Below are 25751 nucleotides of genomic sequence, written 5' to 3' on the forward strand. Positions count from 1 at the left end.
CCGTTGATTGTATGGTTATATTGTCAGCAGCTCTCTAATGTTCTATACCATGATTTAATTTAGAATGAACTGGTGCAAAATAAAGTGTTCTCATTAATGTATCATCTGTAAACTTTCTTTAAAAAAAAATTAAAACTTCTGATATTTCTTCTTGAACCTAATTGAATGCTGTTTATATGCGGTTTCCAGCTTAACTTTCATCAATGTTTATTCCTAAATATTTAATTTGTTCAACTTGACCGATAATTTCACAATTGCAGTTTGAAATGGCTTGACAATCTTATCTATGAAATTTCAAAATTTTATTGAATTGGTAACCTTTTAAATCCAAAATTTTTAAACAGTCTTAGAGGCATTCAAAACCATTCTGTTATTTTCACACCATTTCCTGATTTTCATTAATCTTCTCTAATATTATTCCAGATGTTTTTCCATTGTTTCACAGAATATCTAATCGCAATGTCATCAGCAAATCCTATGATTTTTCCATTTAATGGTAATCTCAGCAAGTCATTAATAAAAATTAAAAGTAACCTTGGACCAAGAACTGAGCCTTGGAAGACTCCTATATTAACAATCTTAGTGTCACTAAATGAATTAAGATATTTTGACTTTCTGTTCGATTTTCAAGGTAGGTTGTAAACCAGTTGAAAGTATTATCTATCACTAAGTTCTAATTTTCAATAAAATTGTATGGTTAACAAGGTCAAAAGTCTTTAAAAAATCAATAAAAACCCCAGCTGCTTTATAGTTGTTATTGAAACTAATGTATATTTGTTCTACAAATGTTGGTATATCTCCTTCTGTGTTTTTTCTCATAGTTAAAACCATACTGACTATAGCGATCCAACCTGTCTTTCATGCATTTCCCTATTATCTTAGATATTACTGACAAAAGAGCAATTGATCTAAAATGTTCAATCACGTCTTTCTTATGAATGGTCACAACAAATTGATTCTTTCAGTTTACCTGGGAATACACCACTGATAAAACTCAAATTTATTAATGCTGCTAGAACCTCTGTTATATCAAATCCCACACTGTTTATAAGTTGTACAGAAAGAAAATCGCATCCAGTTGAATTTTTTAAATTTGTTTTTTAATGTTTTGATTATACATATCTGAAACAACTGTATTTAATTTTATACTGATAAAACTATAATTAGCATTTCTTTTCTATGAATTTCTATTGACAATGAAAAAATTATAACTTTTTCGCCAAGATTTATGATTTATATGAAATCACATTAGTATACTAATGCAAAGAGGAGTACCTCTAGCACCGTGTTGAGGCTGCGGCGAGCCAGCATGCTCTGTACAACATTTGTACGATCCAGGCAGTCTATGCAGTTCGTGCGGAATACACCAGTCTGCTGTGATGCCAGTGTGCCGTCTCGCAGCAGCAGGAAGTAGCCAAACTCGTCTTGCTCGTGTGCCAATCGGTCAATCAGTACTGATAGCCGATCCCACCGCATCTTGCGGCACTCGTGGTGGAAATCAAATGACTCGTATCTACAACGTTTTAATTGTAGCAGTATGAAACTACTTGGACCAGTTTGTATATTAATTTCTACGCATTATACAAGGTTTTATATTTGTCAAGTTATCCAAATTTCAATTATACTGCCAAATGAGAATGTGGAATCGCTCAGTAAATTCTTCCTACTTTGTTCCTCAATGAATGTCACTTGATACTTCTAGCTACTTTTTACACTGTTACCGTATTGAATCTTTGTAAACATATATTTATTGGATGAATTAATTTCTTTCCTAATGTTGCCCTACAGTTAATAAATGTATAAAGAATACACAATGAAACCCTATTATAAAATGTTCCTCCAAATACGACCTGCATCAATGTTATTCACAGAAAACTTTATAAACTCAGGGGTTTCATCTATTTTGTCTTTCAAATTATGCCTGGGAGAAGCTAGAGGGTAGTGATATGTCAACACTGAATTTTGAATTCATTAAATCTGTAATATTCAGATTCAAGAATGAATTAATGAGATTTGACAACTGAACCTCGAGATTCTCCATGTTACTAATTGTTTGCTGACTACGTAAATTACCAATAACTAAAACATGCTTTTGTAATACTTTGTATTTGAAAAACGTTCAATAGATAATCTAATAAATAAATTATCATAGATTTTAAATAATAATTTGCTTGCAGATGACATTTTCTATATTTATATTAACACATCAATACGAATCTGCTGCTGTGTTTATTCACAGACAATAGCTGATCAGCATTGCATGCATGGAAAGGCATAACTAGCTAACTAAATAACACACGACCGTAGTTTTGAAAATAATATTTTGCTTGGAGTTAGTATTTTAAATATTTATGTCCATAACTTCCGTGGGTCTGCTGTTGTATATGTGTGGATGTCACCTAAATTCTTACCATAATCATGCAACTTTCAAGACAGCAAGACCGGGGTGTATACCATGCAAATACACAAGGTATGCAGTAGCCAGGAATAGCAAGGCGCAGTCCAGTTAAGAAGTGGAAAAATTAAAGTGAGAAAATAACAATGGAATTACTGTTTTAACTGTTTTCTTAAGTTTAATTTGGAATATAAAATATTTCTTACGCTCATAATTACTTATGTCTTTTATAAAGTGTGATACCTTATGTCATAGTAATTTAGTAATATGGTACCTTGAGGAGGTAACCGAGATGAGAGTGTAGTGTTGTGTGTTTGCGTTGTGTGAAATGATACGGTAGAGTAGTGTATTGTTAAGCGTGGAGCCTGTTGTCCACCCCTCCACCACCATAAGTACTCCGACCAATTGATTCAAGAAAGTGTTCCTTCAAAAAAGGCCTACAGTGCTGCGATTGGTGTCCCACGCTTGCGCACTATCTATCTACGACTGTTAGCAAACCACAGACGCAATTATGGCAATCATATTTACAGTTATTAATGCATATTTCAAATGTACCCGCCAACTGAGCATCCCACTGACTGTACATGCTGATTTTTGTTTTAGAAGGGCTGAAAACAGTTGTAATTTACTGTCAAAATTGTGAAGTGTATGGGTGAAACATTATGAGTGATGAAATACCATTAAAATGCGTAAGAGATGGCTGAAGAATGTTCATGATGAGAAACAGAGTGGACAACCCTCAATGATCACCAACGATTTGGTGCAGAAAGTGAATGATAAAGTGAATATGAAAAGACATTCCACAACTTGTTTATTATTTGAGAAGCTTCCTCAAGTTTTCTCTATGGCATTTTTATTGAATGTTTAAAATGATAAATACAAATATGAACACAATGATAAGTATATTGCTGTATAACAATGTCTGTCGACATGCAGCAAAACAAACTTAGATTTCACCACAGCATTTTGCTACAACAATTTGATAATCACAGCCCAAAGTTAGCACCCAGAGACAACCATTTATTTTTTTCATCAGAAGCTTCATCTTGAAGGTTAGTGCCACTATGACAACAGTAGCAATAAAATGATCACATTACAGTTGTTGTTAAATCAGGTGGCAATCTTCTGTGACGACATTATAAAAAAGGTAATTTTTAAATATGATAGATAAGTGCCTTAATAGTGATGGTAATTACGTAGATAAAAGTCTGGGCTTTCATAAACAAATAAAATTGTTAGAACGATTCTACAGTACTTCCTAAAAAAACAGACCTCATATTACGTTGGATTCATCCCACTTCATATTATAATTTTCAGATCAATAAGGTTTCCATATTTTAAATAGTTTATAGGTTGTCAAACCTAAGTAGATACAAAACCCATAAGTTACAGGAAGTCTAACCTGTGATTGCAGATTGATTTACTTGGTGCCCTAGCTTGTAAAACTTTACAAGTCTATGGTTATTTATCTTCATCCCACAATAGGTTGGGGACATGATAAAAAGTAGTTTTGAATTGGACCGGCAGAGTAGCTAGCATTAGTCTTGAATTTATGGTATAAGCTGATTTATCATCTTGCTCAGAAATTCTCATGAACTATTGTACTTTACAGTTGGTGGGACAGTCAATTGACTTAAAAAATTAGAAAAAATAGTCAATTGTTAACAAACCTGATATCAGGAAGGGAGACCCTGTTCACCATGTGTTTGTAAGCCTGTTCCATCTCCCCTTCAGCCCCTCTGTGGTCCACCTGTAGAATAATAAATTGTAAACAATATTAGCAGAACTGTTGTAAATAGATTCATAAATAATTTATAAACTATGCAAGTTCAACTTTATTGGCACAAAAACTTGTTTTTATTCGGGCTAAAGAAAAATCAGTTTTTCAAATTTAAAGTTAAACAGATTGAATGAAAATGTATGTGTGAAAAACAAGATAAAACAATCAACATGATTTTCTGGAACTGAAATGTCTTCTCTTGACATGGATTAAGATATTTTCATATTCTTTCTCAAAATAGCATATGAAAACTTAATAGAACCACAAAGAATCATAATCATACTGTAAGAGTTTCTCAAGTAATAAATTGTTAATTACAAACAGATAGTCAAAAAACTTTAGGTTTTGGGACATAGGTTAATATGAACTCTTTTGCTTATTTTCATTTGAACAATTACATCCTAATTTTTTGAACACTTTTTCTGAACAACTGTATAGCCAGCAGAGTATTGTGAGAGAGTATCCCCTCCATACTAAATCTACTCTGCAACTTCTACTTACCAGGTTGACAAGCACTTGTCGCTCGTAATCTACAATCTGGGCCTCAAAGTGTTTGGTGAAGGCCTCAGAGTGGTTCTCACTAGGGATCAGTGAAGGCTTCGGTTTGTACTTGAGGTTGGGTAACTGCTGCCAGAAGAGAGGTATTGAACCTCGTGTCTGCACAGAACCACAACTTGCTAAGTTACGATAGTATTATGGGTATTTACATCTCTCTTAATGTAAATAGTGTAAAATCATTAACTTTAATTTATCAAAATGCTCAGAGTATACTGTAATACTCTTATATTGCTTATAAATATTAAAAAATTTACAACTTTTATGGGTAGGTACATATCATATTTTAAAATTAATACTTAGAAATATAACTCTTAACAAGAATATGCAATATTCAAGGGAAGTTTATTAGATGTAAAAAAACTTTCTATTGACTTCTTATCCTAAAAGGGTTAATTAGCTGCATTGCAATTATAATTGAGTTTTACCTGAATGAAAGAACTCCTGTCACCAGAAGATTCGACAATCTGTTCTGTTTCAACAAAGTTGGCAACATTGCCACTCTTGTCAACACCTCTTGTGAAGAAGCGGGTGCCGGCACGTTGACAACTGCGACGCGACACTATGCTCCATGTGAATGGTTTCCCATTCAGGGAACAAGAATTGATAGAGATGACTGGGTAAATGTTAAGGATCCAAGTGTTTGTCAAGCCCAAGAATGTCACAAAATCCATGAGAAAAACTAGGTCTTCAGAAAACTTGAGGTATATTTTCCAAGTCAGTGGTGAGCTCTCAGTGTTAATCGCCCATTTTTTACCCACCTACATCATTATCTTCAATAAAAAAAAAAAAATCTAACTGTCAAAAAATGTCCCCCGGTTTATTAGCTAGAGACAAACTCCTCACCACCATCACTTGAAACTGGTTCATCCATTATTTTCCTCAAGTAACTTAACCCTTGCCGAGCGGCATATTAAGATGGAAAAACACATTACCATGCATATTTTTTTATTAAATTTTCTTTTTTGTTTTAACATTATAGTTACATAACTGCATGAAAAAGTATATAAAATGGGTTTTAATTAAATATTTACAAAAATTAATAATTAAAACTTGATATTTTTCAATCAATAATATGAATAACTTCCAATGCCTATATTCTGTTAGTGAGTAAAATACTTGTATATTACCCATATTTATATGTTTAGAAATATTATTTGTCAGTATAACTCAAATATATTATCTTAAAATGGCTGTGGTGAACGTGTAGTGTAGCGTCCTTGGACTGGCGGGGGTCACGACACCAAGACGAGCGAGGCATGGGAACGGCGCGGCACGACACATGTCCGATATTACTGTCACTAATTTCCTACATTAGAGTCTCTACATTATTTATATATAACTAAAAACAACACATAAAACACAGGTGAAATAAACATAATGTAAATGTAAGGTTACTTCAGAATCACTGATCACGAGTTGTTTGTTTTGTTTACTTTACAATGATCGCATTGGAAAAGGCGGGAAAACAAATAACACACAGGTTTATTGATACGTGCTGCTACCTACTAAACAGAAAGGCGTACTAAGTGTACAGGGCTACATTGATAAGTGCTGGTACGTAGTAGATGACGGTGAAAGTAACGTGTGGCGATAGCGCGGCAGACAGATGGAACGCAGCTGGCGGCTGGCGCATATATACGGATGCCGCTTAACCTCATACTCAAGCGCTGGCGCATATATACGAATGCCGCTCGGCAAGAGTTAAGTCAAAATTTAAGTGTTAATTCACTAATTATGAATTGTAAATAAGTTTTGTTTAAACCAATCATAAAATCAAACTCAAAATAATTCAAATAACTAAAGAACACAAAAACATGGTGTACAAGAAATACAATAACATCTGTAATAGTAATAATGGTAGTTTCCAGACTATTACATAAAAGTCATGAAGAAAACTAAAAATAAACCTAACAAAAACTAATATTTATGTTATTTATTTTTCTGGTAAACCTCCAGAACACAATATTAACTAGTAAAGTGATTTATATATCATATATCAGTCTTCTGTTCTTTTATATCCTTGGTTAATGGATAACCGTTTAATTGTATAAAAATCACAACTTAGTGATTAACTGTTGTCTGTTGTTTAATCATATAACAATCACAACTATCTTGCATGTTTTAATACAGTCAACCTCAACCCTATTAGAGCCCAACCTTTTTGTTACACCCTATACACACGCACACACACACACACACACACACACACGCACACATGTGTACACACACACTTATATTTAATTATTTAAAATTCTTAATACTTATTGTTCCAAGGTATGATAACTCTCAAAACAACCAATCTTTCAAATACATCTCCCCCAATAACATTATTTGAAGTTGGGCCTAGGCCTTCATTAATTTCATTATTTGACCAATTTTCCAATGTTAGCAGGATTATTTCACAATCACTATGATCACTTTCTTCATTACTTCATTTGTCATTGTTCTCTAACTTGCCAATAACCTCGAAAACAGAAAGAAATATAATGCCCGGTAGTGACATATTTAGTTGACGAAAACACCAAATGAGGTTAAATCATCAACTAATAAAAACAACAGTAGATGACCACTGGTCTCTCTCTGATGCTCTCTGATATACAAGTGGAACGGCGAAATTAAAATGTCGGATAAGGTCTGACATATGAGTTCTAAGGGGTAAACTCTGAAGAAGAGAGCAGATACCAGTTCTCAAACATTGAATTTCAGCTATACTAACAAATGTTCACAATCCTCTAAAATCACTCCATAAATATGAACTTTAAACAAAGAACATGTAATAAAAAGCATAGTTTTATATTGATACCAATTTCCATTAGTAAGCTTCCAGCAGTAAAGCTATTTTGAAGAATCTGAGTAATTCATATATAACCAAAAATATCCCTGTTAAACAAATAGGAGGAAATGTCTTCATGGATAAACTACATACTAAATCATATTAGACACTTAAATCCACTTGTGAGTTAGGATACAGCCATGCATGATTGGCAGAAGAAACTTGCTGAAGTCTGCGCTGTCAGGGAAGTTGTGCAGAAGGTGTGAATTCCACAGAAACCTTGAGTCTGCACGGTGGTGGAGGGCCATCTGTAACACAACATCTGTCACTTGTGAGTTAGGATACAGCCATGCATGATTGGTAGAAGAAACTTACATGAAGTAAAACTTAGAAAACAAAAAATTTACAATATACATTTTTCAATTTATGTACAAATAAAAAACAATACTTTAGTAAGTGCATATTTTTATTATTTTACATTTTTTCTCTGGTTCAAACAAAAAAATTTATATTTAACACTTATTACTTAGCATTTAGAACATATTTTTGTTAAATATCTGAAAAAATGCAGCGCAAAGTCAAAAACCAGTGTATCATTCTGGGAGTTTCTTATTATCAGTCGGAGGGTTAACAACGTATACTGTAGCTAGAGATGTATCATGGTTTAACATTTGCCTGTGGCAGACACATGTTACTACTATCCCAGATCTCCTAAAGTCTCTACATGAGTGGTGTCGCAGTGAAGGTGTTTACACAAGTTAAACAAAAAGTGTAAATGATTTCATTTATTTACGTCACAGATCAAATCAAAACTAAATTTTAAAATTGGAGTTTATAAGCAAACAATTTATATAAACGAAAACACTCAATAGTTTTTTTTAGAAAACCCATATATTTAATAGGAAATGTCTTTAACATTGATTGGCAGAACAATTATTTTAGGGAGTAAAATTTCCTTTCAAATAATAACGTAACAAGAATAATAGTGATTATTATTAATTATAGTCCAATGAAAAGAATTGCTTGATACTTAAACAAGATATAAACAATCTACGTTTGTTTTTAAGTGATAATACAAATTAAAATAGGGGAACTCGTTAAGAAATAATGTAAAATAAAAGTGAAGGCGGTCACTATCCAGTTAGGGTTATCAGAAAGGAAACAGAGTTAATGATGTCAGCTTGTCACTTAATATAGGCTAACTATTCTAATTAGGTAGTAGTTCAATGAATTTGTTAAACTGATAAAAAAATGTTCTGTAATATGAGAAGTACAATCCATGTTTTCTTTTATACACAATAGTTTAGATGCACCAACTTGAAAAAAAATAAATAAACCAGGTATTGATATGTAAAATTGAGCACAGGCATCAAGCATACATTATGTGCCTATAGTGAGGGTCGGTGCTCCCTATTTAAAGCCTTGGAATGTTATCAGTTCCTAATGAAAAATAAGCTAATAACATAATAGTACTGTACATACTGTAATATAAAGCATTAAGTCTAACTTATACGGACCAGGCAAGATGTCATCTGGTAGGGTTCCGGCCTGGGTCCTCTTTGGCCCGTAGGGGGTTTATTGGGTAGTCCGCAAGGGAGTCCCACACTCTGTGCGCAAATGCATTCCCACTACGTAAAAAAAAAAAAAAAAAAAAAAAAAAAAAAAAAAAAAAAAAAAAAAAAAAAAAAAAGGACAAAATAATAGACTACACACATTTATTTGTAAAAAATTAACAAATTTTTGTATGTGCATGGATGCATGCATGGAAACGTCGTTATGGCCAACGACATAGCTTAGGTTCTAGCAACAATCACTAAAGACTTGTTCACTGCCGTAACACCCACAAGATATATTGTAGTCTGACTACAATTTTTATGCTGTAGTACAGTAAAACCTGTCATACCCGGTCAATATGATAACGGTTTAGGCTGGATATTGTTCAAACCAAATATAAAATCGTTATATGAAGAATGTAAGTTAGTTATAGCAAAGGCTCTAAAATTGTTGGCACAACATAAACTATAAAAACGCTGAATAGTGCGCTGTAACTGTTTCCTGTGAAATTTTATAGCTTTATAATACAGCAAACATTTATTCTAATTTACAAATAAACTAATGTGCTGAGTTTGTAGTTTTTGTGGTTATCTATGTATAATAAACATAATAAAAAGGCTAGAAATACAAATTTAAGAAAACGTTAAACATTCAACAATGTTTAAAACTCAGAAATTAACTTACTGAAACTTAAAGTAACTATCACAGCTGCACAACATATCATAATGCACATTCAAAAACTGACAAACAGTACTTGTATCAATTTTGTCCAAATTAATGTTTCTAAAAATAGTGAAGGTGCAAGTCATCATATAGGGAAACAAAGCTCAAATCCCTCCCTCTCTTTAAATCTTTTAATTTACCTCTGTTAACCGCATTGTAAATGATTGCGTGTCTTATGTACACAGTAATTTTAGATTCAAAGTCTGATTACAAAAGAATAATTACAAAGCCCACTGAATAATTCTCAACTTACTCTTAAGACATCAACCACACAATTAGTCCTAAATGTTCAATTTAATTACGTGTAATAATGTATTCAGTACTGAATAATTTGTAAATATTCTTCAACAGTACTTACATCACAAATCTAAGGACAGGCTACAGATACCAGTGACAAACGGCTGGGTGAAGCAGTGCTTCAGAAAACAAAAAGGGGAGTGGCGTACTTGTTTATTACACATACAGTATGTCAAATACATAATTAACTTTAGTCCTTTGTAGTGGGTATTTCAGCATGAAAACATAGAGAACATTATAGAATTAGCAACTTTTCTCTGGAAAATTCGAACAATCACAACAGACATCTTGTGAAGTGATGAGGTGAAAGTATCAGATGAGAGTTGCATGTGCACACACTACTCTAGGCACGGGCGTGGGGTGGAGGGTGAGGGGAAGGGTGGGGAAACTATGTTAAGAAATGTATGAGAGGAATAAGAAGGGAGCTAGCTTCTGTCGACTGACAAGCCCAGTCTTTAACCTAAGTGTATTCTTCCATCTGCTCTAAGTGCATATGTTAATAAAAACTACTGGTACCCGTAGGCCACCACAGTATCGTATTAATTGTTTTTATTCATAATAGCAGTAATATTCTATAGGCAGATATGAGTTACACTAAATTATTAGCTATTATTAACCACATTATCCTACTGGTATCTATAGACCACCTCAGTATCATACGAGGGTCGTCCACAAAGTAACCTCCGTTTTGAAATAAAAAATAAACCAGTTGAGATACAAAAAGTTTATTATATAAATGTTAAAACTACAGCTTTTCTCTACTTTTTTACATATTCACCATACAAATTCAAGCACTTATCATATCTTTTAACAGTTTTTGAAATTCCGTCTTTAAAGAAATCTGCCGCCTGAGAACGTAGCCAACCTGTCACAGCGTTTTGTAGCTCTTCATCACTCGCAAACCTCTGAGATGTAAGCCACTGCTTCATGTACGGGAAAAGATGGAAATCACTGGGAGCCAAGACCGGGCTGTAGGGGGGGGTGGTCAAAAACGTCCCATTTGAACTTTTCCAAAAGTTCTGTTGTTCTTTGAGCTGTATGAGGGCGGGCGTTGTCGTGGACAAACACACCACCAGATGTCAGAAGACCACGACGCTTGTTTTGAATCACTCGTCGTAGCCGTTTTAAGGACCACAGTAAGCTGCTGCTGTAATGGTGTACCACGCTCCATAAATTCAACGAGCAAGTTGCCCTTAGCATCCCACTTTGTTCACCAAGTCATCACTGACGAGAGATGGCCTACCACTCCGGTCTTCATCGTTAACGTTCGTTCTTCCATTTAAAAAAAAAACGAACCCATTGACGGACTACACCTTCGCTCATAATGTTTGGACCATAAACCACACTCAATTCACGATGAATTTCAGCTGCTGTGTAACTTTTCGACCACAGAAATCTTATTACACCACGCACTTCACACTTGGCGGGATTTTCTATCACGGCGCTCATGTTTTTACATTGTAACAAAAGAACGCGCGATCGCACGATGCTCTCAATTGCACAGCTAGAAGCGTACTGAACGGCTGCGCACACCGATGTGAGAATGTCGGCGCTACCCCCACTACTTATCGCGCCACACCCAAACGGCGGTTACTTTATGGACGACCCTCGTATTAACTGTGAATTATGTTAAATTAAGTTTATTTTATATTAATATATTAACATAAACTTGCGGTGCACTTAACAAACAAAATTAAAACAAATTTAACTTTGTGGCTTTAGTTTGTTAATTTAAATTAAAATCAGCATGTGCACATGCATAAATAGAACACATCTTCCTCACATTGCAGTATATAACATGATTAGTATTATTCAGCATAGAACATTTTTACCATTTTTCTAAAGAGGACTTTCATCTCAAGGGAGTTTATGTAGATTAAATGCTACACATAAGTATTTGTTAATATAAGCCTATTCTATACATTGGATGTAGTATCGTTTTCATCATTGTAAACAGTTTACCTGAAGAAACTCAGGGGAGGTGTTGTGCAGTCGTTGCTGAGAGTGAGTGATGTCATACGTGTAAGAGAAATAGAAGTGAGGTGTGGCCAGCACCGACTCCACCATCGTCACATACACACGATTCATCCGCTCCTGCAACAGTTGCAACTCATTTTTAGTCATGATAGTCATTAATGATTTATAATAATGAAAGACTTGTAATGATCCAAATCCATGTTAGCAGCAATACTTACAGCAGTGGATCAATAAAGAGATTAATTTAAACATATAAAAAAAGCTTCACACTGATGGTTAAGAACTAAAGTTGGAACTTTTTTTCGAAAAAAAAAATACAAAACTTTACATCGTAATCAGAGTTAAAGGGGATAAATGGAATTAAATTTAGTTATAAAATAAATTAAATAGTTTAAACCCAATGATTTACAAATTGTGCTTGAAAATTATTATACCAATAACTAACTATATCCCTTACATTCACAAGGCTTGACACCATTGGATTTTTGTTTGAATGAAAATAACCGCCAACAAAATGTTAAGGGTTGTTTGCTTGTATTTAAATATTAGCACTTTGGAACACTTTTACTCCTACAGCACCACCTACTGATTCATTTTTTTTTTTTAAGAAGTTGTCTGCTTGTCCGTATGAAAACAACAATGTCCGCAACAATCATTGATCATGTCAGGTGTGAAGTGCATTCTGTGATACGATTCTTGTGTGGAAAAGGATCGTCAACTCCTGTCTAGGACAAATTCAAGATTTATCCCTAGTTTATGGGCCTACAGTTATGAGCAAAGGAAATTTTAGACAATGGTGATGTGATTTTAAAAATGGAAGAACATATGTCCATGATGAAGAACGTGGTGTCTGGCCTAGTATCCTGACCGATGAAATCATTGCAAATGCGCCAAAAATTGCGATCTGATCGTCGATTGACAGTTAATTGTCACGGAAAACCTCGGATACCACGAAGTAAGTGCAAGATGAGAATAGAAAATGCTGATCGACTACAACAAAGAATGTCCAGTCTCCAGGACGAGAGTTTTGGGCCATTACCAACAAGAAGGAGAGGATTTGTTAATCGTTAATCCAGAAATAAAACAGTAGTTGATGCAATGGCGCAACTAATCTTCACTAAATCTAAACAAACCTATAAACAGGTAGAAAATTTATGGGTACTGTTTTTTTGGGACATAAAGGGTATTTTATAGCAGATTTTATAGAACGTGGGACAACAATTACAGCGGATGTTTACTGCGAAATGTTCAACAAACTGAGACGTGCGATCCAGAACAAACGATGCAGAAAAATGTTATCCGGTGTAATTATCTTCATACTGATGCCAAAACCAAGGAGAAAATTCAAGATTTTCAATAGGGAACTCTTTGATCACTCACAATACAGTCCTAAGGTGAACCTAGCAACCTTCTAATCAATCAATGGGTTGATGGATCTTTTGAAATCGAAGAGGAGCTGAAAAACAGTATTGTCAAGTGGTTCATCTCTCAGGTAGCGAACTTGTATGTAAGGGGGTTAAAGAAACTGGTACAGCGGTATGAAAAATGCTTACAAGTGAACAGTGATTTTGTAAAGAAGTGAAGTAGGTTTGTAGCTAACTAAACGTCCAAATAAAATGTGTTTATTTTGAGTTTATTTTTTCTTGTGACTAAACCATCCTTACTTTATGAATATACCTCTTAAGTATAGCCTATTACTATAAATTTATCAAGCTCTTCTATCTTCTAATTTTGCTATTCTACATTTGTAACTAGACTTAGATAATTGTACATCTTAACATTTATCACTACACTGTTATCTCACCTGTGTATCAGTCAGGTGGGTGACAGTACGGTGAAAACATAGTAGCTCGGTAGTCCCCAGCCGCCAGATCTCCTGGCCAGCTATAGTGCCCACTTTGTGTCTGCTGGTGACTACCACCAGGTATGGGCCGGCCAACAGTGTAATCACCCCCAGCACACCGAAGATAGGCTTCGGCAGCACTTCCCTCGGGATCTGTCCTACATTCTCTATAGACCCAACAACACAGGTTAACTTAACCAAAAAACTTGACATTGGCATCAATAAAGTTTATTGATGGACAAGTTTTTCTCTGTTAGGAAAATAAATATATTACATTATTAACCCTTTAAGGAGTATGGACATCATATGACGTCTTTTTTTATAGGCTAAAATAAGTAATGGGTGAAATCCAAAAAATTACCAAAAGGAGTAAAAAACTAAAGTCTTTAAAATCTCTTAAAAAATGTTTATTTACATTTGAAAGCTTAATAAAAAAAGGACTATGTGTTCTACAAGTCAATATTTCAGTACTTTTTCAAAATCAAATGTCTTATTTTCTCACTATGGCAGATTCGATAATTTATACCTAATAATAATGTATGCCATTTGGACAACAGTAACAAACTAGATGGTTGTTCAACAAATACGTCACTCTCACAAGATAAATATGGCCACAGTATGCAGTATACAAGGAATGGCTAGTATAATGTGGTGGCATATTCAGACAACAAAGCGATGCGCACTCAGCGCAACCTTGAGTCAGTAGCTCCTACCAGGTGGCTACTGCGATCTGGTGGTAAAATCAGATTACAAGTGAATCCGAGCACAAAAAATGGTAGTTAAGTATGTTGCCAATAGATAGGAGCACTTTATAGACTACAGTAGAACCCCTCATAACCGGCCTCCACGGGACCGAGGCCATGGCCGGATAACGATTCGGCCGGATAAACCAACCTATTATAAAAACGATAATTTATACCTAATAATAATATGTAATTAATAAATATAGTCAAAAGTAGTGTTTAAATCTCTTTTGGGATTATTTTTTATAAAAATACACACGTTTGTAAAATGAATAAAAAATTTATTGTATAAGAAAAAGTTGTTAAATAAAGAGTACATTTGTGAATTCAGATAAGATAAATTAATGTTAAATAAAGATGGAGATATAAAAATTACTCACAATAAATTTGCTTTGAAGATTACATTAGGCCTTATAATAGTCCGTAATTTTCTGCTGAACTTTGTTGTCCATTGTTTTTTTTTTTTGAAGGCATAGTCTCTCCACTTTTTGAATAACATAACGTCAACAGCTGTTGAGTGGTCCTGTTGCTCTATGTAGGCTAGTGATGTCTGAAGTGCATTTCTCGCCTCTTCTTGGCTTATTTTATCTTCTTCCGAAGTGCCATCATCTGATTTTTCTGCTTCTTCATTTTCATACTCTTCTACAACACTGCACGATTTGTTCATCACTTAGATATTCGTTTTCCAAATCATCATCACCAGTTACCCATTCCTGAACATCTTGATTGAAGATTTCTTCACCGCCAGTTAATGCTAACTTCGTCAGGTCATTTATAAGTTCTGCATTACAATTCTCTTGCTGCTCATCCGCTACCTGGATCAAATCTTCATTTACTGTGCCATTGATCAATTTCTCAATATCTGGCCAGGCCTTCCGCCAAGACTTGACAAATGTTGTACTGGGGATTTCATCATATGATTCAGCAGTCATGTAGATAACATCCTTTATGTTAATTTGCTTCAGAGCCGAGACGAGATTTACACCGTCAGTGTCCATTTTTCCTAAAATCTCACATAGAAGTTTGTGCCGATATCGCCTTTTCATACATTCGATTATACCCTGGTCCATAGGTTGGATAAGACTTGTGACATGGTAGAAAAAACAATTTTATTCCGGGAGCATCTTCACACTCTAGTTCATGGGGATGGGTTCCAGCGTTATCAAGCACTAAAATAGCTTTTTCTGGTAACTTATGCTCCTTTAAGAATTTCTTGACTTTAGGAATGAATTCGTTTATGAACCAGTCAATAAAGATGTATGAGTCCATCCACGCTGACTTCTGGGCACGAGACCACAGGAAGAGAAGAAACATTAATGTGTTTGAAGGCTCTGGGTTTCTTGGATTTACCGATGACGAAAAGTGGGAGTTTATGCTCCCCAGATGCATTTGAACACAGGGCAACCGTTATATGCTCTTTGTTTAGTTTAAACCCTGAAGCTGAACTTGAGTCCCCAACAGAGAATGTCTTTTGTGGCAAACGTTTGAAATTCAGCCCGGTCTCGTCGATGTTATAGACCTGATCTGGGACAAGCTTCTCTTGTTGTATCATCTTTGCCAGTTTGACCACAAATTCACTCGCCGATGGTGCATCTGCTGACATTTTCTCGCTCGTATTTACAAATGTAACTCCATGTCTTTTTTTCCAGCGGTTTAGCCAGCCATTACTGGCTATGAACTCAGTTTTTACTCCCAATTTTGTATGTAAAATCATAGCCTTCTCTTTTAAAACTGGTCCTGAAATAGGAGTGCCCCTTCTTCTCTCTTGTAAAATCCAAAGCCACAAAGCATCATCAACCATCTCATTGGAAGGTTTTCTCAAATACCGCCGTTCGGATAAAACCTTTTCACTCTCTATTTGTGTACAATAGTCCATCAAAGTTTTTCGATTACGACGCCAGTCATTAACCGTGCTCTTTCCCACGTTTAGTTCACTACATATTTTGGCCACTGATTCGCCTTTATCAATTCGTTCGATCGCGTTAAGTTTTTGTTCCACTGTCACCACGTTACGTTTTCGTTTTGAAGCACTCATTTTTCCTTTTTTAATACTGTACATAAAAACGACACTGCAACGCAATACATAACACTTGACGAAACAAAACAATTGTACTGTACTGTACTAACCGCACTGAAAATAATCAACGAACTGTTTAGAGGTTAAACCTACTAGCTCAACTGAGGAGAACACAGCTACTGAAAAGTAAACACAAGAAAGTGTAAACAAACAGATACACCAAGATAACGCACGAGTCGTGGGAGACTAGTGCGTGTAACTGCGCGTCTGTAAGCCGTGGGAAATAAATTTTGATATATTGGCTTCCGGGAAGTGACCGGATAAACCGAGGTACGGTAAAACCGAGGCCGGATATGAGGGGTTCTACTGTAATCTACTAAAAGGCAATCAGTAATAGCAATGCATTTACGATAATACAAAAATACAGAGGCTAAACATCATATGATGTCCGTATTCTTTATGTAGAGTTTACACGCACTCCTTAAAGGGTTAACAACTATATAAGCCAAATTTATATTTACCTTGAACCGAAATGACATGAGAAACCCGGTCAATAACAATTATTTTCTTGGAGGAGACAGTTGGTTCAATATAAAACCTGTCACCTGTTATGTATCTGGAACAAAACATAGAAGTGAACACTTTATGAACTATCATAGAAATTTGAATTGTTTATTGGCTATTCAAGACTCTAATTCAGCTAATAATTCAAAACATGTTTCTTTTATAACAAAACGTTTCCCATATCACTTGTTCAGTGGTGTAGCTAATATTTTCAACAGCAGGTTTTATTAAGAGTTTACACAAATGCACAGTGGAACTACCTCAGAATATATAAACAACTGTGAAGTTGTTTTAAAAATTTATCAAATATAGCTAATTAGCTGGTCAAGTAAAATAGACATTCTTCATTTAGTAATGCTTCCTTTATAAGATAAAGGAAATATGTATGATACATTGAGGTTCGGTTGCCCTACTTTGAATTCATTACTATGATTCAGAAGAAAGGAAAGTTTAAGATTTTTAAACTAATGAACCTTTGCCATACTTTTATGTGACAAGAAGGCTCATATAAGGATATTATACACCATTATTTCATGTGATCTACTGTTTTGATCCCTATCTGATATCTAGAAGAACATATTTTTGATGATGAACATTAATCACCAGAAGAAATACAAATAAGTGCAGATGGATTACTAGCATTAAAATATTATTTGACAAAGTAAATATTCCATCTTTGTAAAGTTATATCCCTTATTTCCTGGATGTTCTGTTACATAATATTTTGACCATTTAAGTGGTACTTAGGAATCATTAGACTACTATGAGTTGATGTTGCTCTTGAGTTGTTACTTTTTTGTTGTTCTTACTTGTTAGGAGGAAGGAGATGTGACATTTAATTGTTTTTTATTCTATCAGACCTTTCAAATAATACAATTTTTTTATTGTAAAAACATAGTACCCTTGCACTATTTAACCTCAGTACCCCTTTTTCCAGGTCAAAACACTAAACTAAAGGCATTTGACCTATATACTAATAATAATTTGATTATTTTTTTATACTATGAGAAATATATTAGGCTACATTAAAATGTCTGCATTTGTAAAAATATGAGGGCTATCCAGAAAGTAACAGACATTTTTTAATGGTCTAGTGAGCGGGGCTACAACTGCCATCTTGGTATCGAAACACTCTGGCGTTCATTACACATTGAGTTGTAGTTGCGCGCTGTTGGTATCTTTTTAACTTTTTCACTCCGATTAATTAAAATGTGTGCTGCAATGCAATTTCAAATCCCACCACTTGTGAAGTACGTTCAGTGATAAGGTCTTTGCTGGTAAAAAAACCATAAACCAATTGAAATTTATCGCCATCTGTGTGAAGTTTATGGAAATGGAATAATGACAGAAAGTAGATTAAGGCAGTGGTGAACTGACTTTAAATATGGTGGCACCAATGTTCATGACGATAGTCGAAGCGGTTGGCCTAATCTAGTGATTGAAGATTTTATGTTGAAAATCAATTACAAAGTTCTTGAAAATCGCCGTTTCTCAATGACTGAACTCTCAAAACATTTCCCACAAATTTCATGAAGACTTCATGAAATTGTTGTAGGGAATCTTGGACACCACAAATTTTGTGCCAGGTGGGTTCCAAAAATCCAAAAAGGAGGATCACAAAAAACAAAAACTTGCTGCATCGTTAACTTTCCTTGAAGAACACGACAAACATGGTAACAAACTTCTCTATGGTATCATTACTGGTGGTAAAACATGGGTGAAGCATGTCAATTGTGAAACACAAAAATGCAGTCTATGGAATGGGGGCACACATATTCTCCAAAAAAAAAAAAAAACAAGAAAATGTCTCTAAATTCTGTCAGCGAGAAAGATTATGGCAACTGTTTTTTGGGATGCTAAAGGTGTGATTCTGGTTCATTTCCTTGAACGAGGATCAAAACTCAACGCAGAGAGGTACTGTGAAACACTGCAGAAGCTAGAGCGAGCAATACTAAACAAGCGTAGGGGAAAATTGAGCTTACAAATTTTGTTTTTCCACGGCAATGCACGTCCCCACAATGTTCCTATTTCTGTTGGTTATTGTTTTACTTCAAAATGTCTGTTACGAGGGTCGTCCATAAAGTAACCGCCGTTTGGGCGTGGCGCGATAAGTAGTGGTGGTAGCGCCGCCATTCTCACATCAGTGTACGCAGCCGTTCAGTACGCTTCTAGCTGTGCAAGGGAGAGCATCGTGCGATCGCGCGTTCTTTTGTTACAACGCAAAAACATGAGCGCCGTGATAGAAAATCCCGCCAAGTGTGAAGTTCGTGGTGTAATAAGATTTCTGTGATCGAAAATTTACACAGCAGCTAAAATTCATCGTGAATTGAGTGCGGTGTATGGCCCAAACACTATGAGTCCGTCAATGGGTTCGTTTTTTTTAAAATGGAAGAACGAACGTTCACAATGAAGACCGGAGTGGTAGGCCATCTCGTCAGTGATGACTTGGTGAACAAAGTGGATGAGAAAATTCGCAAGAACCGTCGCTTCACAATCTCGGAACTTTCGGATCATTTTCCTGAAACCTTTTACTGTGAAACCTTAAAATGGCTACGACGAGCGATTCAAAACAAGCGTCATGGTCTTCTGACATCTGGTGTTGTGTTTGTCCATGATAACGCGCGCCCTCATACAGCTCAAAGAACAACAGAACTTTTGGAAAAGTTCAAATGGAACGTTTTTGACCCACCCCCCCTACAGCCCGGACCTGGCTCCCAGTGATTTCTATCTTTTCCCGTACATGAAGCGGTGGATTGCATCTCAGAGGTTTGCGAGTGAAGAAGAGCTTCAAAACGCTGTGACAGGTTGGCTACGTTCTCAGGCGGCAGATTTTTTTAAAGACGGAATTTCAAAAACTGTTAAAAGATATGATAAGTGCTTGAATTTGTATGGTGAATATGTAGAAAAGTAGAGAAAAGCTGTAGTTTTAACATTTATATAATAAACTTTTTGTATCTCAACTGGTTTATTTTTTATTTCAAAACGGAGGTTACTTTGTGGACGACCCTCGTACTTTCTTGATAGCCCTTGTACTTTGTTAGTGTTGTACTTAACCTTCTAATCTTAATTAACTAAAAATATTACTTGTTTGATTAGTCTTTAGTTTTGTTAAAACTTCTAAACTTAAAACAATTGTATGATAAAAATGTTTTATTTTATAAACATTTTACATGACGAAGAACACAAAATGCCATACATTGTATTTTTTTATTTTATTCTATGCATTTTGTAGATATGAATTTCGAAAAATTAATTTATTATCACTCTACCCAAGATATTGCGATTTTAGTAAAACACTTTTTCCGTTCTTAAAGACAGCCCCAAAGTAAACTTAGTAATTAATTAATGTCAACTTTCCTAAAGATACAGTACAATATGGATGGGAGAGTTGATTGGACAAGAGAATTTTTATTACCATCGAATCATTGAATTTTGACACGTATGAGTAAGAATCCTTGCTACTATTTAAATCAAATTACTTTATATTTTAATTATGTTGCATTTCAAATTACATTATAAAAAATAATAATGTTAAGGTGAATAAAAAAAATCTAGGATATGTGTATTTATAAAATATAACAAACAAAACAGTATAACATTTACTTACTTTTTACTATTCTGAAAGATAAACGTGTCTGACACAAATAAAACAAGTGCATAACCACTGTATTTGCTGCCATTACAGATCTGCAGTATTAATATCAGTAAAAAGTGATTCAGTGGTAACCTATTACCAGGATACGAGTGTTTCAGTAATAGGTGGGCTGAAAGATTTGTAGCTGCAGCATAATAAGCAGTCATTAACGTAATGAAATCGATTATTGATTGTAAATATCAATACTATTGAATACAGCATTTGAATTATAGTTATTCCTATTACTGAAATACCATATACATATTATTTAACTTTGTTTCAATTACTTTGGAACAATAATGACGAACTGAATTATGTTATAGACTTTTAAGGTTGTATTATAGGGAAGCCATATTTTTGTCACAGAAAAATATATACATTTTAGATTATAGAAAATAATACAACTATTATATTAAGTTTGAGCAGCATTATAATTATACTAACAATTAATTACTGAAGAAGATAAACATATATGATAGCATGTAAATCATTTTGGTAAATCTTAAGCTCAGCGACTACCGCTCCAATCGCCGTGATTTTTTGCATACTAACACAGGTTAACGTAATTTCACCGAAAAAAATAATCCCGATTATCGCCGTAGCCGTTTACTCCCCCCCCCCCCAAAAAAAATGACGGAAAAAATCAAATTAAAAAAAACCTGACTGACATTGCATTTATTCGTTTTTTTGGTCTTATTAGTTCGTAGGGCAGTAGTCCAGGTACTACTTCTAGTATAAACTCGTCTTATCTTATCACTGATAAACACGCGCCGGTTACCTTTTGCTTGCAATGAAACCTACGTTAGTTCTGTCTGAGTTTTGTGTGTGTAAGCAGTCATGGCGTGATCTGGGCTTGGACTTTGCAAGCTCGAGTTAATTTTTTTTCTAAAAGAGCAAGCAGCGCAAAGCGCTGTGCAGCGGGCAAGCATCGCGTGATCTGAGTTTTGAATACGCAAGCTAGGGTCTTTTTAGCGTGTGACAAGAACCATCGCACGCCATGTCAATAACTTCCCTAATTATTCCTTGTCCATGTGGGTTTGTTTGTTTACGTCTGGCGGTCAATCGAAGCCGTCCTATAGGTCACGTGACCCGCCCGGCCAATCGGAAACTTTCCTGTTTGTCACGTGACTACTGTCAACTCATCAAAACGACCATGGTCGGCCATTGTTTTTAGTTTGATAGTCGAAAATCTCGTTATTTATGTGTTTTGTATTGCCAACATTTTACTGCCGAATAACTGGTTTTTATACGTTAGCGATAATCGGGACTATTGTTTTCGGTGAAATTACGTTAACCTGCGTTAGTATGCAAAAAATTACGACGATTGGAGCGGTAGTCGCTGAGCTTAATATTTACCATCATTTTAATTGATGATTCGATATTATCGATCACTAGAGTGTTCAATGCTTATTATACTGCAGCCTTCAATCCTATCAATCTATTGTGATCTAAGCAAGATTAGGGTAGGGTACGATAAGCGGATCCGGTTTTTTATATCGAAATTGGCAAACTTAACAATATTACTTAATCATAACCATCGATATAATCAATCGATACTGATTAATTATTTTGAGTTATTAACTTAAATAGTCTATATCAACAGCTGTAAACACTTGAAAATAATACACGTGGGGTAATATTTCAATTTTACACAAGTAATTTTAATTATTAAAAATGGCAGTCAATTTTATAAAACTACATGACATTGCTTTGTAAGATGATAAGACATAAAACATTATATATATTGTTTTTGTGGCTTCAACATGTTGGACTCGTACCGAAAACCCCATTATGTGAAATTTGTGGGAAAGAAACAACTGTAACTGTGAGAGGAGCAAATATGGTCGTCTTCAGTTTTCCTAATTTTTGTTAAAATAATTTGATTAATCACTTTAAATATTAAATTCATATTTAAATTTCAAACATATGATTGTTATTGAGGACTATAGATACTTTTATATCGATTGATAGTCTAGGATTTGAGATGCGAAGGTAAATCTTAAGATCAGCGACTACCGCTCCGATCGCCGTAATTTTTTGCATACTGACACAGGTTAACGTAATTTCACCGAAAAGAATAGTCTCGATTGTCGCCATAGCCGTTTACTCCCCCCCCCAAAAAAAATTTGAAACAAATAAAATTTTTAAAAAACGTGACTGACAGTGCATTTATTTGTTTTTTTTTTTTTTTTTTTTTTGTGTTATTAGTTCGTAGGCCAGTAGTCCAGGTACTACTTCTAGTATAAACTCGTCTTATCTTATCAGTGATAAACGCGCGCCGCTTATCTTTTGCCTGTAATGGAACCTGCGTTAGTTCTGTCTGAGTTTTGTGTGTGTAAGCAGTCATGGCGTGATCTGGGCTTGGACTTTGCAAGCTCGAGTTAATTTTTTTCTAAAAGAGCAAGCTTAATATTTACCGATGCGAATATTAGGTATCAAAGACTACATTCTTCGATATAAAAAACAGGGTTTCCGCTTATCATACCCTACCCCAAGATCATACACATACATATAAAACACAACATGATTATTTTAAATGCTAGGGTTTAGAACTTTTATTATTGTTTGATCAGAATAGCTTATAAGTTGATTTATACTATCTCTAGAAAAATATGTTTAAAAATTATTCTGTATAATACACTACAATGGATTCTAAACATTAACCTAAACTTACAGTTGCATGTCATCATAGACGGTTTGCATGACGAAGATTTATATTTTACAGACTAATATTAACGGAATGAAACTAAGATAAAATAATACTTGCTAAAAAGAAAGAAATCATTCTCTAAACACGAACACTTTTGAGGACAGAATGTTTTACAATATTCAAAACGCAGCCACCAATAAATTTAATTAATTCCTTCAACACTAAACTGACAGCTGTAACGCCTACGCAACACCACACCACAACCGATCAACAGAACAGACGAACACAGCATACTGAACCAAAAATACCAAAACTTAAAACATATGATTTCTTCCGCTCCTTCAAATGAGGTTATCATGAACACTTGTAAACAAAGAGGAAAATCTACATCAACGAGAACCTTCTGGTCTGAATGGCCTTGTATTGGTTTTAATAATCTAGACTATTGTGCAGGACGCTAATTTACTAGTCAATTTACCTATGAGTATTGTTAGTAAAGCCCTTGATTATGAGGGCAAAGCCCAGGTCAAATATACTACAGACCGGAGTCATGATACTGTGACACCGCATAATCCGTCCTACGGCTCCGTTTCATGCAATAAGGGAGTACTTGGCCTCATAAATGTTAACATTTTATTGTTTTTTCCGCACTTCAAGATGGTTAAATGCCATCCTTGCAAAAGAACATGTTGTCTTTTTAAGACTAGTTTGTATGTTAAAATAGGTTGTATTTTCTTCTAATATTAGATTTTAAGGTAACACAAAAACTTTGTAAATCTTTATAAAGAAAAAAAAAACAAAAAAAACAGTATGTAGAAGACAAGTAATAACAGATTATTCGCGTGCTTGATTGTTGATATGCGATAAAAAAAGTTAGGAAATTAGGTCGACTGCATAGATAGTTTGACATACGACTAGTACTGCAACAACACTCCGGCCTGCATTATAATCTAGTTTTGATAAAGCTTATCAGGTCACTATCAGCTATGTATAACTCAGATAGTCTAACTAATACAATGTATTGTACATTATAATTTCAATTTAGCAACTTTATCGAACCAAAATAAATCTATTTATATTCATGACAAAGTGTAACATGTCAAGCTGCCCAATTTTACAAGAAGGCCGTGACACCCAATGTACTACAAACTCGTTTGAAACACTTAGCGTCACACGCATCTTATAATGTAACCGAGTTTTTATCATTTGACTGGGAGATCACCCAATCAGGAGATTGACTTCGGCGCTGTAGGTGGAAAATTTGCAAATAGATGAAGGATGCATGAATGTTGAATTGTATGTTTGAGTGTGATCCTGATGTGGTAAGAATGTACCAAATTTTAGCTCTGAACTCGAATTGACTTTTGCTATACATATGCTATATCATGTCTTCGCAATAAAACATTGACCGATTGATTATTTGATTAAAATACAGTGAATGCTTTGTGTGCGCTGATGGTTGTTCACGTCAGGCATTTCTCCTCAGTTCGGATTTTTTAAATCTTCATGTTAGAGTTTGTTCACACAGGGGGATTGTTTCACCTCCAACATTATACGTACAATATTTAGGTAATCCATATCAAACCTTAACAACCCAATTTGCCAATTACAACACAATAGTAAACAGTGTGTACAACAAAGGCTTCTTTGTGAACGCTTCGGCGTTTCTGGCTCGTGTGACAAGATGGGTGAGGGAAAATATCAAGAGAAATTGACCAGTGCCTATTCTCTGGTGGATGTCTTTGAAGACGCGCCCGCAACAAACCCCAGCGGCTGTAAAACATGCTACGTATGGCATACCCCATTACATTTAATGGTCCCCATTTTCGCGAGTTTTCATGCTACATGTCTTTATCATACAGACACACTTGTGGCCGGCCGTAACCTAAGAGAGTAAAAAAATTTCTTAATTGTATCACTGTGTTTTAACTTATACTCTAAGTTAAACACGTTTCAGTAGTTTGGTACAGCATATATATATATTTAAGTTATATTTTCAAAGCTGGGTGTTGCAGGATGCAGCACAATTAAATTGATTTCATTAGACCTTGATTTTACAACGTAATTAATGATAGGCAATTAATCTTGTCTACATACAAATAAACCAATTCAACGAAGTATCGAAAGACTCAACAAGGCAAAAGAAGTCTAATGTAACAAAGTAACCTAATTATATACAGTGGCGTAGGTGAAAAAAAATTGGGTAGAACATCCGGGAGGTTAAAAAGACCCCTTTTTAAATT

General features: G+C 34.8%; 1 protein-coding gene across 3 annotated transcripts in view; it reads right to left on the reverse strand.

Moving 5' to 3' along the window:
* Positions 1-23800, reverse strand: part of LOC124367776 (phosphatidylinositol-3-phosphatase SAC1) — a 36821-nt gene extending 13021 nt beyond the window's left edge. For 2 of the 3 annotated variants that reach the window (XM_046824887.1, XM_046824904.1), the window contains exons 1-8: positions 17182-17332; positions 13862-14067; positions 12043-12174; positions 7703-7814; positions 5159-5346; positions 4677-4832; positions 4066-4145; positions 1276-1513 (exon numbers count right to left, since the gene is read on the reverse strand). In XM_046824887.1, coding sequence (XP_046680843.1) covers positions 1276-1513; positions 4066-4145; positions 4677-4832; positions 5159-5346; positions 7703-7814; positions 12043-12174; positions 13862-14067; positions 17182-17317 — 1248 coding nt within the window. In that variant the 5' untranslated portion in view covers positions 17318-17332. Of the gene's footprint in view, positions 1-1275; positions 1514-4065; positions 4146-4676; positions 4833-5158; positions 5347-7702; positions 7815-12042; positions 12175-13861; positions 14068-17181; positions 17333-23532 lie in introns of those variants that run through there. The other variant, XM_046824895.1, reaches the window with a different exon arrangement.
* Positions 23801-25751: the final 1951 nt, after the last annotated feature.

This window comes from Homalodisca vitripennis, chromosome 1 (genome assembly GCF_021130785.1).
Source record: "Homalodisca vitripennis isolate AUS2020 chromosome 1, UT_GWSS_2.1, whole genome shotgun sequence".
NCBI lineage: Eukaryota > Metazoa > Arthropoda > Insecta > Hemiptera > Cicadellidae > Homalodisca > Homalodisca vitripennis.